The sequence below is a fragment of the Atta colombica genome, unplaced genomic scaffold (genome assembly GCF_001594045.1).
Source record: "Atta colombica isolate Treedump-2 unplaced genomic scaffold, Acol1.0 scaffold32, whole genome shotgun sequence".
NCBI lineage: Eukaryota > Metazoa > Arthropoda > Insecta > Hymenoptera > Formicidae > Atta > Atta colombica.
Window position 1 is genome coordinate 896481 of NW_017259426.1, and position 15338 is coordinate 911818.

General features: G+C 33.0%; 1 protein-coding gene across 1 annotated transcript in view; it reads left to right on the forward strand.

Moving 5' to 3' along the window:
• Nucleotides 1-15165, forward strand: part of LOC108690351 (transcription factor CP2-like protein 1) — a gene marked incomplete at its 3' end in the record, with an annotated part of 24107 nt that extends 8942 nt beyond the window's left edge. Inside the window, exons 4-12 of the mRNA XM_018197596.1 lie at nt 1838-1915; nt 4020-4232; nt 4484-4628; nt 5358-5570; nt 6368-6616; nt 6735-6811; nt 13949-14201; nt 14595-15045; nt 15128-15165. Of these exons, the coding sequence (XP_018053085.1) occupies nt 1838-1915; nt 4020-4232; nt 4484-4628; nt 5358-5570; nt 6368-6616; nt 6735-6811; nt 13949-14201; nt 14595-15045; nt 15128-15165 (1717 nt within the window). The remainder of the gene's footprint in view (nt 1-1837; nt 1916-4019; nt 4233-4483; nt 4629-5357; nt 5571-6367; nt 6617-6734; nt 6812-13948; nt 14202-14594; nt 15046-15127) is intronic.
• Between the last annotated feature and the right edge of the window lie 173 nt (nt 15166-15338).

The window sequence follows — 15338 nt, forward strand, 5'->3', positions numbered from 1 at the left end:
CTATTGTTTGTTTCTACGAATACAAATTAGCTCTAATTTTTAATTATAAAATCCTAATTCTTGAAAAAATAAACAAGTTAAACCGATATTAAGGCTAATCTATACTTATAGAAATGGACATAAGAGTTTAAAATTAATCTACAAATGTATATTGATGGAAAACGAATAATAGAGGAAAATAATTTTAATAAAGACGCTGACAACATTTAAGAAGCTACAATTTGTTGCATTTGTAGTATCTCTAAATATAATTCAATGAATTTCGATTTTTTTGGTCGCTTTTGCAATTTTGGCTGCCTATGTACTGTGTCACAATCCACGTTCACTAGGTACAGCTCTGTATAAGAATTTTGAGCCGCAATTATCTGGAATCGTCGCGAGATTCGCTATATTATTAATCAAATTATCAGATGAAAATTGTCAGTAACGATACCAGTCGTTCTATTAGTACTTAGTTGAAATTACGCGTTTATTACTTATTAGAATCGGCGGAAACGTGGCACGAATAATGTATTATCAAAAATAAAAAAGATTTTAAAAAGTATATTTAAATCAAGATAAAAATAAAGTCATGAAAAATTAAGTCATTGAAAAGTAATAGTAGATAAAGCATTATATATATATATATTTATATAAAATTGTGATAATATATCTCTATATTAACACGTGAAGACAAGATATAAAATTACTTGGAAACGACTTTGAATACATATCATTTTTAGTATGTGCTTTCGATAAATGTCTGTAAAAATTGTGATAAATTCTCGTGTTTCAATGTCAAAGGATTACAAGTGATTTCCAACAGAATATTTTGTTAATTTTATTTTATTCAAAATATTTTTAAATAAAGAGATAATTCAATTATAAATAAAGGTATGCACCAGTATTTAAAAACCGGGTAAGTAATTTAATGAAATTGTATTATATCTAATTGTTTACGCTTCTATTAAAAAAAAAGATTTATGTATATATTATTTGCGATTCGAAAATCTAATATTCAAAGAACTGCCAGAAGAATTTGTTCATAAATTATAACAAGCGTGCAATTTACGCGATTAGCTACTTTGTGTCTCAGTTATATAAATATTGATTGTAAATCAATTTCGGTGAATATATTTGATTCAATATCGATATCGAATATTAAATATTAATATAATTTCACACCGATTAAATTCATTGCACTAAACTAGTTTATTCCGGTTTGCGCTGACCTTACTACTCTCGGCATTATCATAGTGGTTCTCAAATTATTTGTTCCTTATCATAGCGTATATCTACATTTGGTGCATTGTAAGAGCTGACGTTAATTTCTAATCTTTACATTATAACATAACTATCATTGTATGTTAATATAACAAATATAACAAACTAATTTTTGCTAAAAAAAAATTTTGAATTACTTATCGATAAGTTATTATAGTGATAAATGAAATTATTACAAATACATTACAATATCATATTATTTTGAATTAAATACTTTTGAATTAAATATTTTAATGAAATAATCTTTGGAAAAAATCATATATTATAAATTTAAAAGGAAAAGAAAGATAAAAAAATTTATAATACAAAAGTTTCTTAAATATTTCTAAGAGAGAAGTTGAAGATTTAAAAATAGTTAATTATGACAATGTTCAAAATTATTTTTAAAAAACTAGACGCTATAAGATTTTGTTGTCGCTATATTACTTTCAGAAATTATGCGTTGAATCGTGTTATTAAAAGGATATTTAAAAAATTTGAATATAATTTTTGATTATATTCTTTTACATATCAAATAAAATTGAAGAAAAAGTACTAAAAATATGACATAATAAAAACTTCTATCTTCTTCCAGCGAAGCCCTCCTCACTTTACCATCATTAACAGTCTTCAAGCAGGAGGCGCCTTCGCCTGAGAATCAACATAATCCTAAGTAAGTCGTTAGAGATTATATATTAATCTTTAGTATATATGATTAAACCATTTCCTGCGCATTTCTTTTCTTTGAAATATTAGGATCTGAGTAAATAAAGGTCCATTCCTTTCTTTAAATAACAACTTTACAAGTACTTTTTAAAGATATTGTATAATTAAAGATATGAAGTATAAATCAATAAGTTTTATACATTTATTAAAGTGATAAAAATTAATTCGAGGCATGAACGATCATTGTGTAGTAAAGAACTAAAAAGTCATCGTGTGTACTAAGATTATTTTTTTGCATGACACTATCATATAAGAATTCATTTATAATTTAGAAATAATTGAGAAATTAATTTGAAAACGTGGAATTCAAACTCAATTATGTTTGAATTGAATCCTTGAAAATTGTAAAATTCACACAATAATAATAATAGATACCAAGAACGAATATAGCCTTTTTCGCTTAATATTGTTGAATATTTCTCAATCGGGTTTTACTTTATAATTATAATTATCTTCTTCTTTCTTATTCTTAATTGGATTTTCGCGTAACATCGTTTATTTCTTGTAAACGATAGAAGCGTGCGGTATCGATGATAACAACTGGTATTACTACGATTACAACTACAATAGGAAGAGGATGACATTATCTCTCCCACGGGGCGGGGTGACGTCAGGGGTGACGGGGGTAAAAAGTATTCCGAGCGGAATTTGCCACGCGCGGCTCCCCCGCAAAGACACGGCCGCAAAGATAAGACCGCGGCTATATCGTTGCGCTCGTTCGCGGCTATTGAGAGAATAAGTCGCTCGCGTTCGGGTCAGACTTCTTACTCTCTTATGCGCGTGTTTATCGCACGGCGCGTTTTGCTCCGTAAATCCGGAGTTGGCTGTGCGATGCACCGATTATAAACGTCAATCGCGAATCGATATCTCATCCTGTGTTTGTGGCTTTAGTATAAAGATTGAGAGGGGAGATTCTCTGGGTGGGATTGAATAGGATTCTGTGCAATGGATAACGCAGTGCGCGTGAAAGAAACACTGCAGTATGAGCTCTGCAGACGGAATAGTGATATGATTTCACGAATGAAAAAAAATGATTTTTACATATATCAATTTCCAATGACCTTCTAAATCTCAAATATCTTTATAGAATTGTGAATGGTATTGAATTAAGTGATACAGTAACATTCTGTATATAAACTTTCTCTTTTGAAAAGAAAATTCATTTGTTTTCCGAAATGATTATTTCGTTCGACGGCGCATATAGGAAATTACTGTCATTATCTACCTGCAAACTTGTTATCTAAGACTAATTATCCAAATAAATGGAAAAGTGGGAAAACTATCGGGTCGCATCATATGAATCATGCGAGCTCATCATATCAATGTGTAATAAGTAGAAGATGAAATTGTAAGAGGTCGGCCCGTGATCTTATTGCTCTTCGTACTTGGCGTAAAATATGATATAGATCATATAAAAGATATATTTGGATAAGAGTTCGGAAAGTCGAGTATCGGCTGATTAAACGAATGATGAAACTCGTCTAATAGACATACTCGGTGTAGCCTTTCATTTGTGATTATGTTGTTGCGAGTATAATGTTGAAGTCGAGGCAAAAGCTGACGTAATATTTAAGATGATAGACCTCTGTATATAAATAACAAGTTTTTACGTTGATGACTATTTGCACGGATTTATGCGCGTCCTATCTGTGGAATTGAGTGGAAATTTCTACTGAATATCAGAATGAGAACACCCGTGGATTTAAACATCTCGCCGTCACTTTTCTTTAATTTATAGTGAGTGGCTCGATATTAATACATGGGACATTGTTGCTCTCCACGTTTGATGTGAAATATATAAATCATATAAAAAAATGAAAAGAGTTCAGAAAGTCGAGTATCAGCTGGTTAGACGAATGATAAAATCACTCGTCTAGTAGTAGACACATTCAGTGGCCTTTCATTTATGATTATGTTATTGCGGGTGCAACGTTGAAGTCAGGGCAAAACTTTCTGTCTACTTTTCTTATGCAAAAATTAGCGATATTCAATATCGATAATCTAACTAGTTTAACGTATCTTAAATATTTGTATCTTATGAATTATTTTAGTTTAAATCATGTATCGCAAAGGGCGATCAATACAGTGCCGACTAGCAATGGAAATGTCGGTTCCGTAGAGGCCGACAGCAACAACAATGGACAAACCGCGGCTAGTCTCCACCAACTCTTGTATTCCTCCAACGAGGAGTACCCGCCAAATTCAAGCGCAACCAACCACGTTTCTTCTTCTCAACAAGGAAACGAATTAAACGAGGATTGCCGGTGAGTTATTAAATCTTAATTAATTATTAAAAACGAATAATATAATTATATTGATATTATACAAATTATATAAAGATTTATATCACTCGTGTATCACTTTATTCTGATGTTTTTAATTAAAGTAGCTAGTGAGGCTTTTACTAACATTTCAATCGATAAAAGGTTTATATTATTTTATTAAAATATTTCATTGTATAATACAATAAAAATGTCTTAATTTTTTTATTTTAACATAAAATATTTTCCTTCAGTTTTCAGTACGTCTTAGCAGCCGCTACCAGTATCGCCACTAAGGTTAATGAAGAAACGCTAACGTATCTAAACCAGGGGCAATCATATGAGATCAAGTTGAAAAAATTAGGCGATTTGTCTGCCTATCGTGGAAAGATTCTAAAGGTACATTAATCACCCTTAAATACGAAAGAATGCTTATTCGGATGCTTCTAATGTTTGGGTAGCAGCATCTTAAAAAACGCTTTGATAGTTTCCTACGAGGTAAACAAGCGAGCTCATGCTGGTGCAGATCATTTGATAGACTGAAGATTCTTTTTAGATTCTTTAGCTAGTTTAGGAAATTATATAATAGGAAAGATGGCAAAATAATGTAAAGCAATTTGTATATATAATCCCATATTAATTAATAATTAAATTATAAACTCTTCAAATAACTTCCCTAAATCGTTATATAACAAATAATATGCAAGCATAACTTTCATTTGCAACTACTGACGTAATCATTGCCTGATTAACAACATTGCTTGACGTTTTAAATCTTACAATACAGATGTATTTAATTGTATACAATTAATATTCTGCTAATAATTATGCAAATAAAACTCTAATGCCCGTTTCTAATATATAATATAATAGATTAATTTTAATTTTGGTTTAACTTAGATTTAATTCTTCATTGTTTCCCAATTTTTTAATTATAAGACGTGTAAAAACGTAATTCTTTTATTCGATTTATCTTGAGGTTAAAAAAAATATAGATGATTCGCAATTATAAATGCAAGTTAACATGATTGGCATGAGCTCACAATGTGCCCTCGACGTTCGAAAGATGTGAGTCACCCAAACGGTGCTACAACGCCTCTGTAGGGACATTCGACCTTTCTGTTCCAGTCGACGATTCGCATTTGCTTCCACGAGCGACGGCTGCAATACACAGAACGAGAACAGATGTTGGCGTGGCAACGCGCTAGGCCGGGAGAGAGATTATTAGAGGTTGACGTTCCTCTCAGTTATGGTATGGTAGATGTCTGTCAACCATCGCCGTCCAACAACAGCGTGGAGTTTATGTGGGATCCTACGAAAGAAGTCGGCGTTTATATTAAAGTATGTTAATCCCTGCTAACGAATCTTTTCATTCCTAATTCTTTCAAACGCGATTGATCTTTCACTTTTGCATAGCTATATTCTGTATTCTCGTATAATTCGACGAAAAAATTATAAAATTTACAAATTTATTTCACGAATAAAAGTCCAATATGTAAATGTGATTTCCCTAAGATGTTCCCTAATAGCATAGGGATCTTGTGGATGAAATGAGCGCCTTATTATACTACATACATCCAAATCCGAAGTCCTAAAGAAGTTCATCCAGGTACTTATAATAGAATTGTTCCTTGGAAAAATTTAGAAAAATCCAAAAATAGATTCCACAGATTACAGATGGACTTTAGAATTTCTTATTTTTATGTCTTGTGGACGTATGTAGAGCATAATGAAAGGCTCATTTGATAATCTACACCTACAGGATATTCTCAGGAGGCGCTTAAGACATGTTATGGAAAGTTTTATCGTTTATGACATTAGGCGCTTATTTATTAGAGCTAAAGACATTCTAAAATTTCTATCTTATAATATATTTTAAATATGTCCCAGGATATTCAGAACGTATTCAGGAATATCCTGAGGATGTTTTGTGCTGTTAGGATATTTATCGAATAGGTAATAAGAAAAAGTAAAATAAAGGATATTCAGAGTCAATATCTAATATTCCTTATTTTATTTTTTTCTCATATTTTTTGAAAGGGAATCCTCATTCTGTATATTTTATTTATATATTTATCGGTTTTATAATAATTGCTGGAGATTATTTATGTTGCAAACATATTTGTACTTGCGAGTAGGTCAATTGCATAAGTACTGAGTTTACACCGAAAAAGCATGGTGGCGAGAAAGGCGTTCCCTTCCGAATTCAAGTAGAGACTCGATTACCAGGAGGACCACGTCTGCATGCAGCCTCATGTCAGGTGAAAGTCTTTAAATTAAAAGGAGCGGACCGTAAGCACAAGCAAGATCGTGACAAGATATTGAGACGACCTCCTCACGAACAAGACAAATATCAACCTAGCTACGATTGTACCGTCCTCTCTGATGTAAGCTTTTACTGAAAAATTCTCGCTTATAAATAAAATAAATAGAAAAAGTATCGTAATTAAAATCTTTAAAAATAAAAATATTTTTTAATTTTTGTCCTCTTTTTTTTTGTTATAGATTCCTCTGGAATCCTTATCGCCTTCAAACTTGCCGACGCAGAATGGTGGAAGCCCATACGCTTCAACAGATGCAATGTAAGTTGATTATTATATTAATTCTCTTTAAGCATTTTTAATCGATTGCGTTCTATGATAAATAAAAAATCAATTCAGTAACAAATTGACAATATCATAATACGAAAAATGCACATGCATAAAAAAATTAGGAAATAAAATACGCTATATATAAATTATTGAATGTCATTATAGAACAGGTGTATTGAAATAACATTTTCCATAAAAATGGATTTGCAATTTATAATATATTACGTTCAATTATGCATAATTCAACAGAAGCAGTATCAGTAGTATTTTATTAATTTATTCTGTTAAAATAAACGCATGTTAAAATAAACACAATGATATTCTGATTTATTTTTATATGAAAATATTAATGTTGCGAAATATCTAGATTGGAATTAAATAATCAAGATTATTTAAGATTATAGATTTACATATTTTAGATTAAGTTAAATACCAAGATATTAAATTATTTAAATAAATAAAAAATTGGATAATTATGAACAATATTGCCTCTAATTAATTGATATTATTAATTTGACATTTATTATATTTTTCATGTTTATTTTCTTTATTTGCCTATTGTAAAAGAACAATTTCAAACTTTCTAAAACTTTTATATTATTAAACTTTTATATTAAGTTTGTATTTTTTTATATTTTTTACATTATCACATTTATAAGATTATTAAGTTATTAAGTTTTTAATTTAGAGATATAGCAAAAAAATTAAACGTCTTGTTAGAAATATAAAGACTTTTCGTATAAATTGAAACTCAACAAGTTTCACAGAATTATTCAGTGATGCTTGCAAAAAGAAGTTTAAGACTTTTATCTTTGTGCAAGAAATCTATATATTAAATTCAATTATACACTCAACAAATTAAAAAAATAGTGAAAGATAAAAATATCGGGAATTTTATTTTTACCGTAATATAGTGCTTCTATATGCTTGATTTGAGTGCAGTGAAAATCTATGCTATGAAAATCTTATTACAAATTCCTACTTGCTGTAGCTCGCGATGACTTATTGTACAAATAGCCAACTAGTCGATTCTGGATACGGCGAGTTTTGGGCGCCCACCTAACTATACATAGATGAATCATTCGTCTCACAATAAATCAAATGTTTTGTGTCGATGGCGTTTTTTGCTTCTTTTGAAAATATCGACGTGCAAAAACAAACATTGCAATTGCATACATCATGATATAACTATATGTATATTTAAACGGCTTATTTTTATCCCAGCGATATTTTATAATTTCTGGTAGTCCGAATTATTATATATATACAACATTCTACAGCAATAACGACATTTTACATCGGCATAATATAAGAGTAAGATAAGTCTTTCTCTTTTAATGCCTTTGCCTCGATTTGCTGATTCGTGCTGAGAAACACGTAGTCAGACAAGTTTTTGCATCATATGGCGTTCTGTAAATACCTGTCTCAAGGATATAAATAGCAGTATGTTTCTAATAAATCCGATTCACTAATGTCCTCCGATCATTGTTTTTGTTTCTGCGAGTTATTTATATGCACATAAATTCAAGCAATTACCACGACCTTCACAATGTTATGGCGCAGGTAGAAATAAATGACAAACCCATGAAAATAGAATTGCGTAGTGACCGTACTAAAAAGATCATCTATTCACGATTGTTTTTGATTGAAATGAAAAGAACTTATAAATAAAAACTGATATATTATATTTTTTTTTATCCTAGCATATTGTTGGTAATGGATTGTTGGATAAAAATTGATCAGTGAAAAGCAAAGCTAGAAGAACATTTTTTGGTTGCAATAATGTCTATTTTCACAAGATTGTAGATTAGTTTTAATCTTAATATAATTCATTCTTTATAAGAGTTAGAAAGAGAGATAAAGAATAGATTAAACTGAGATTAAAATTAATCTACATTGAAGAAATGAACGTAAAAATAAAGATTGAAGTTAGTGAAGAACATTTGTGTGAAGATATTTCGAAAGTATGACAGGGAAAAGTTTGTTCTTTCGCTTGTTTTTCTCGTTCTCTTTCTTACAAAAATTAGGAAAAAGACAAGAAAGTAAAGCTACTGATTTTTTATTTCTTTTCGAGGAAAAGAATTGAAAAACGTCTGTCTTTTCATCATCATCATCTATTATTCTTCTTTTACTCCTTGCTTTATCAAGATAAAGAATGGAGTCCAAAGAGAGTTATGCACTTCTCGGTTATACCAGAAGCCACTGCGACGTTGTCAGAGCTCTGCAGGCCGTTCGTGGCTGGGTGGGAATTTATTCTGGTGAAGGATAGTAGCGGTGGTTATGCCTCCATCAAGAGTCCCTCTGTAGTGGTGAACGGGAAGTGGGGGACACGGAGGTAGACGTCGGGCATCGCCGCCAACAAACTGGCTTGAACTGGCGCGAGCCGGCGTCCCTGTCTCCGCCGATGGCGAGCCTCTCGATGGAGGGGAAGTTGGAAAACCGGCAAAGACCGAGGAAGAAAGAGAAGGAGAGATATTCTGCGAAAGAGAGACACGAGGTTCGCGAAAAATTCCGAACGCTGTATATTGCGCGTAGCCGCGTATCGATTTCTGCTGAATCCATTCAGGCGCGTCCAGGTCGCAAAAAAGCTAGATATCGTGCGATAGTTCATTCTTGAATCAGAATGACAACCACTGCGATCAAGTCTCATTGCTGAGCACGTATTTATTTTACGAGTAAACGAATGACATGCGTCATTCGCATAATTGCCTGCGATATTTATTAATCAATATTTTCCTTGCTACCGGTGCCGAAAAAAAGTGTATAATTTCTTTTGCCTGGATTGAGAATCAATATCCCACCGAGTTCGCACGAGCAACCTTGAAGTGACTCCGTCGGGCATCACTTGGAAAGAAAGCGACTGAGCTTGCAGTCGCTCAGTTGCATCGTACACGCGAGAACCGGTATCAGTCCGAAGCAGTAGTCTTTAACTTGTTCTCGCTCGAAGCGTTCAAGATAGTGCAAAGCTCTCGGAGAGAAAGATTTAATTTCTTCAGCATCATTTTAGTTTAGCCGCAGATTGGTTTTCTTGACGTTTGGTCTGCATCATTGTTTAGTGCTCCGATCCACAGAGAATTTAATTGTCTCTAAAGATAAGAGACAATTAAAGATGAAGAGGAAATCAGCAGAGTTTTGAAATTTGTTGTATCGGAAAATATCCAAAGTTTCTGTACTTGCGATTTGATTGTTCGTTAGACAAATTTGTATAAACTAAAGCTTATCAAATATAATTTCGTTATATTTGAACAAGTCACCTGATTTGTGTAGTGCCAGGCAAAAAAAGAAGAGTGGGGCTAAAGTTATCGTCCGAGATAACTGAATTAATCTTATTGTTAGTCTGGTATATTCCGGTATACGCGACAAGGTTCCAGCGCGGTGACTGAATCCATCAAGAAGCGGATCGATCGGGATTGCCAGCATAAATAATGTGCTCGACGACCGTATAAGGGGTGTTAGCTTCGCTGATCGGAACAGTTCATCCTCGCACTGTTGATGTATCCGAATTGCATCGTGATCGGGGGCGACTTAATATTACGCTGTCTTTTAAACAAGTAATTACTTTGCTGTCCCATATATTCGTGGTTCCCTTCGCGAGAAACTAAGTGTAACGCAATCAATCAACCATTAGTCATGCAATAAAACCGCTGACGAGATCACTTGTGACAGATAGCTTATGACAGCTCCCGGCCGCGTTTAATAATAACCACATGTGATGCATCGAGCGATTTTCTTCAGGCGATAGTGGTCTTCTTCAAGTGCAGTTAAACATTGAATTGATATATCGTGAGTGAGTACCGTTCAGGAATTCCCTCGTCCGTCGGAACAGATAATCGACTTCCAACAGAGTGTACGCGAATTTCGCACGCACTTTTAGTTACGTTGATTGATAATCTAAACTTCGTGGTAACACGTGATATTCTGGCTATTTACGTGCTCCTATCGCGGCAGGATCATCCCCTCAGATGACGAGCAGCCTTGCCGCCGAAAAGCTGACGCCAGGGCGGTTAAATTGAGTCTTGTCAATCAGGGCATGTCCTGTTTTTCCCGATTAATGGGAATTTTATTTTTGAGAAATCAAGGGGACATAAGCACAAGAAAGAGATTTTGAGTAGAACAAAGATTTTCCAGGAAAAATGATATAATTTCGAGGAAGCTCAATTTAGATTCGTGAAATCTATTGATAGTTTTGAGAGAAAAAAATAAGGAAATTATTGTAGTCGTTTATACAGATCGTGCATCAGGAAATGTCAATGAGATTAATTGCGCAACTCAAGAAGCATTAATCATTTCTAGGACTGATTGTGAGTTCATCATCTAATAATCTCAACATTCGTCTCTGTGTTATAAAAAGTAATAAGATTTATAACTTCGGAATATGTAGAGAGAATTTCTTGGAAGAAGAAACAGGATGGATATACTTCACACATCGAAGTGTCTCATGAGGCAATAGAAAATTGCGTGCAATGGCAAACATGTTACACTATAATTAGGCTTGATGCAAAGTGGCAGCATGCACATGTCAAGAAGATAAACATCATGGGCTCGGTGACACTCTCGCGGATACAAAGTTCATTCCTTTTATAGAGGTGCATTAGACAAGTGGAAGACAAATAACGAAGTTCGAATGGCCTATAAACAGTGAAGAAGTGTAAACCAATTACATTTGACAAAAAAAGAAAGATCTTCAGATTTTTAAGGAATCTTATTGCGAGATTCCGCTCTTTGAATTACGGAATTCCGCATATCTAGTGACTATTGCAAGACGACGTGTTTGCACGTGACTTTGTATATAAGAAACAGGGAAAAGGAAAAAAAATACACACCGATTACGACTCGGAGATTTCAACTCGAGGCCGGAGCCACGTATGAAGATCAGAATTTCGAGAGCGTTCGTTGGCGGACAAACGTCGCCGAGCGACTAGCAATATCCGGTTTGCGGCAGACAAATGCAATTCGACTGACACGAACTTATCCTATCTGTCGAGCTGAGCTGGAACTCTTTCTGTTATTCAAATTCACCGAACAACTTTAATTATTATTTGGTGAATATTATATACCGCATCATTGATCGACTCGCGTTATATCACGAACAGCCGCGCGATGTGGACGGTCATCTACTGTAACAATTAATTGTTATTCGATCGAATTAATAAGACAGAACGAAAATTCGAGAACGGTATCTCTCGCTAATATCGATCACGAATGGATGGAAAGACGCTTGGAGAACGGTTGGACGTTCGAGCGTGCGGGTGCATCACGTTTATGAATGAACGCGTGAAAAGTCGGAAGAAAGCCTTTAAAGAGAAAAACAGTTTGCCATAAAGAATTTCTTTTGGTTCAATCATCAAGATTATACTCGTCATGTCAAGAGACTACTGGAACTTGAAAAGCTGCTGGTCCATCAGGCGGCCGCATTATCCGCTCGATCAATTTGTTACGTGGCTTCTGGAGCACGAAGTAGTTGTGAGCGGTGGTCCCCCGCATGTACAGGTCGTAGCTAAGTTCGTCCATGCCCTGTCGAACGCACGAATGAAGAGAGGATACATAATGCGAGGAGGACTAGTCAGTCTCCAGATAAGGAAGCGTTGGGATACGAAGAAACTCGACGGATGCAAAAAAGTCAAGCTGATAGTTCGTTTAAAGGGACATTCTGCGTAAGGATATGCTAATGTTTTTTTTTTTAAGATATTACTGTACATTTTTAATAAAAAGATGAAATTTAAAAAAAAATGAAGGTTTTTAGCGGCTATACATTAAAGGAGCAATGATATCTTAATCCTTTATTTTTAATTAAATTTGAATTAAATTGTTTTAATTTAAATAATAACTTATTAGAAGTAGTAGCGATTTATAGAAATGATCAGAATAACTCAAATAATTTGACATTATGATAACTTTAACAATATATGCTGTCCGCATAAAAATATCGGTAGCGCATTACATTACGTTAAATATTAGTCATAATACGTACTAATATTAGTAGACTGATATTAGTAAATTCGTAATATTAAGTATGAGAAAAAGCCATCTAACGGGAAAAACGCCACGAACTTTTTCCCACACCTAATATATACATAATAGTAAGCTTACATCACGCATGTTACATTATGATTTTGTTTGTGCGTTGATATTAGTTTACAGTTACATACAGGCTTCAGTTAACTATTCAATATTTACTATTCAATACTAACATAACGCGTTCTTGCACAGAAAATCTTACAATAAAAAATATGACTTCTTGAATATCACATATGAATGTCAATTGTTTCTTACTTTAAATTCAATGCCACGGTTAAAGAAAATGCTTTGCAACGTTTAAGTTACTTTATATTTTTATATCGTTATTTAATTAATAAATAATATTAAAATTGTATTTACATAACTTTCGCATTTAACTTTAATAAAATTTGAGATTTCAAATATATAATTTAATAATATTATGTATTACAATCACCAATGTATGCCCATTTCACACATTGTGTAATATTTAGTAATATTTGTAATATTTAGTATTTACATATGAATTTGAAATTATAAAAAATCAATTGCATGAAATTAATTTTCTTGTTTTATGTTATATGAGAAAATTTATATCAATATCATGGCTTTGTGGAAATTCAAACAAATAAGTTAACTCATTTTGAACATACATGTGAGTGTTACTTTTACTATGTCTTTTAAATTTTTATTTGAATTTATTATTATAAGAAAAGTTATTTTCATATTGATTTTTGTCGGGAAACGTCTATCTGGAATATTTCCTGGAATATATCGTTTTTTCATGTACGTAAATTGTTCAGCTATATAAGTGTCAACAGTTCTTGATTTATGCTGCATGCACAATTAATAAGACAGCTAACGTTTTATGACGTACCTCAACGAATATGCGCATCGAAGTTTTATGTTATGTATATCGGAAAAATATAGCAAGAAAATCATCGTGACATTCCGGAAGGAAATAATTACAATCTCATAATATAATTATACTGCAAATGATAGATGCAACAATTTAACATATGTAAAAAATGTTTGCATTTTTATAAAATGCATTTTTATAATTGCATTTTCAAATTTTTAAGAGAAACCTTAACAACTAATTAATATGCTATTGACTTTGATATTTTCTAGATCACCACAAACACGCACGACTATCGGCGGCAATTCCTCTCCGGTAGTCGCCCCATTAGCACTTTCGGTTTCTAATTCTGGTATCGTACCATTGGTTCCGGCTTCAGATGCCGTGAAGGAAAACGTGGGAACGGCGCCGGCCTTGCCATCGCCTGCAGCCATATTGCCAGATCAACCTTGCATTGAAGCTGATGTTAGTTTGACAGCACACAAAGCTACTTCCCCGCAACAACTAATCGAGTTTATAAAAACAGTAAAGATCCTTATTATAAGAAATTAATTTTTCGATATTATATTTTTTTGTTTAATATTTTAAAGTAAAGAATAGATAAAGAAGAAAATATTTTATGTTATATATGCATAATAAAAGCGATGTGAATTGAGTAGCTCAAAATTTGATACAATCATCCTAATTGTTAACTTTATATTCATGATTCTTAGAGAAAACACTTTTCTTTTCAAAAATATAGTTCGAAGATACGAAAACAAATTATATGCTACTAGAAATATATTTTTGGAAAAAAAAGCGTTTTTTCTAAAAATTATGAATATAAAGGTAACAATTATATAAAAGGATAATTGCATAAAATTTAGAGCTGTCCAATCCATATTGCTTTTTATGATAACTTTATATGAAATCTCGCAGGGTGCCCCATGTATCACCGAATTACCACCCGACGCAAATGCCACGCAGACAACCGCCTGGCTTCGTGCCAGCCGATTCAACGCGTTTGAATCAACATTTGCAAGTTTCTCTGCATCGGATATTTTACGCTTGTCCCGAGAGGATCTAATCCAGATCTGCGGCGTGGCAGATGGCATTCGATTGTTCAACACATTGCATTCTAAAGCTCCGACCCCGAAGCTTACTCTCTATTTCTCGTTGGAAAGTAATGGCTCACTCTGGAGAGTCGCCTACCTCGATACTTTAACGAGCACCGCTCTCACAAACAAGTTGCTCAATGCTCTAAATTTGCCTCACGACCGACTTCACTCAATACTGTTCCTAGGACCACAGGGTATACATGTGTTGGTCACTGACGAGCTGGTAGCAAACATGAAAGACGAGAGTATGTATCTTGTTGAGACTATTAAAGGTAAATTTTATTTTATTATAATTTTATTTATGATTTTGAAAAAGATTTTGGAAAGACTAATAACGCCATATATATTTTTCAGATCCGGCTAGCGAGCGTTACAAATTATTAATAAAATCAAAGATCATTTGAATAATTTTTGTAAATTCTTTCTTTTTAATTATTATTTTTTTATAAATAAATATGCACAACATAATCAGAGAAGAAAAGAGGAAGAAGAAGCAGAAAAATCGATAAAATATATAAATATTTACAAAAGATTTTCGGTATTAGTTTTATATTACCCGGGAAAA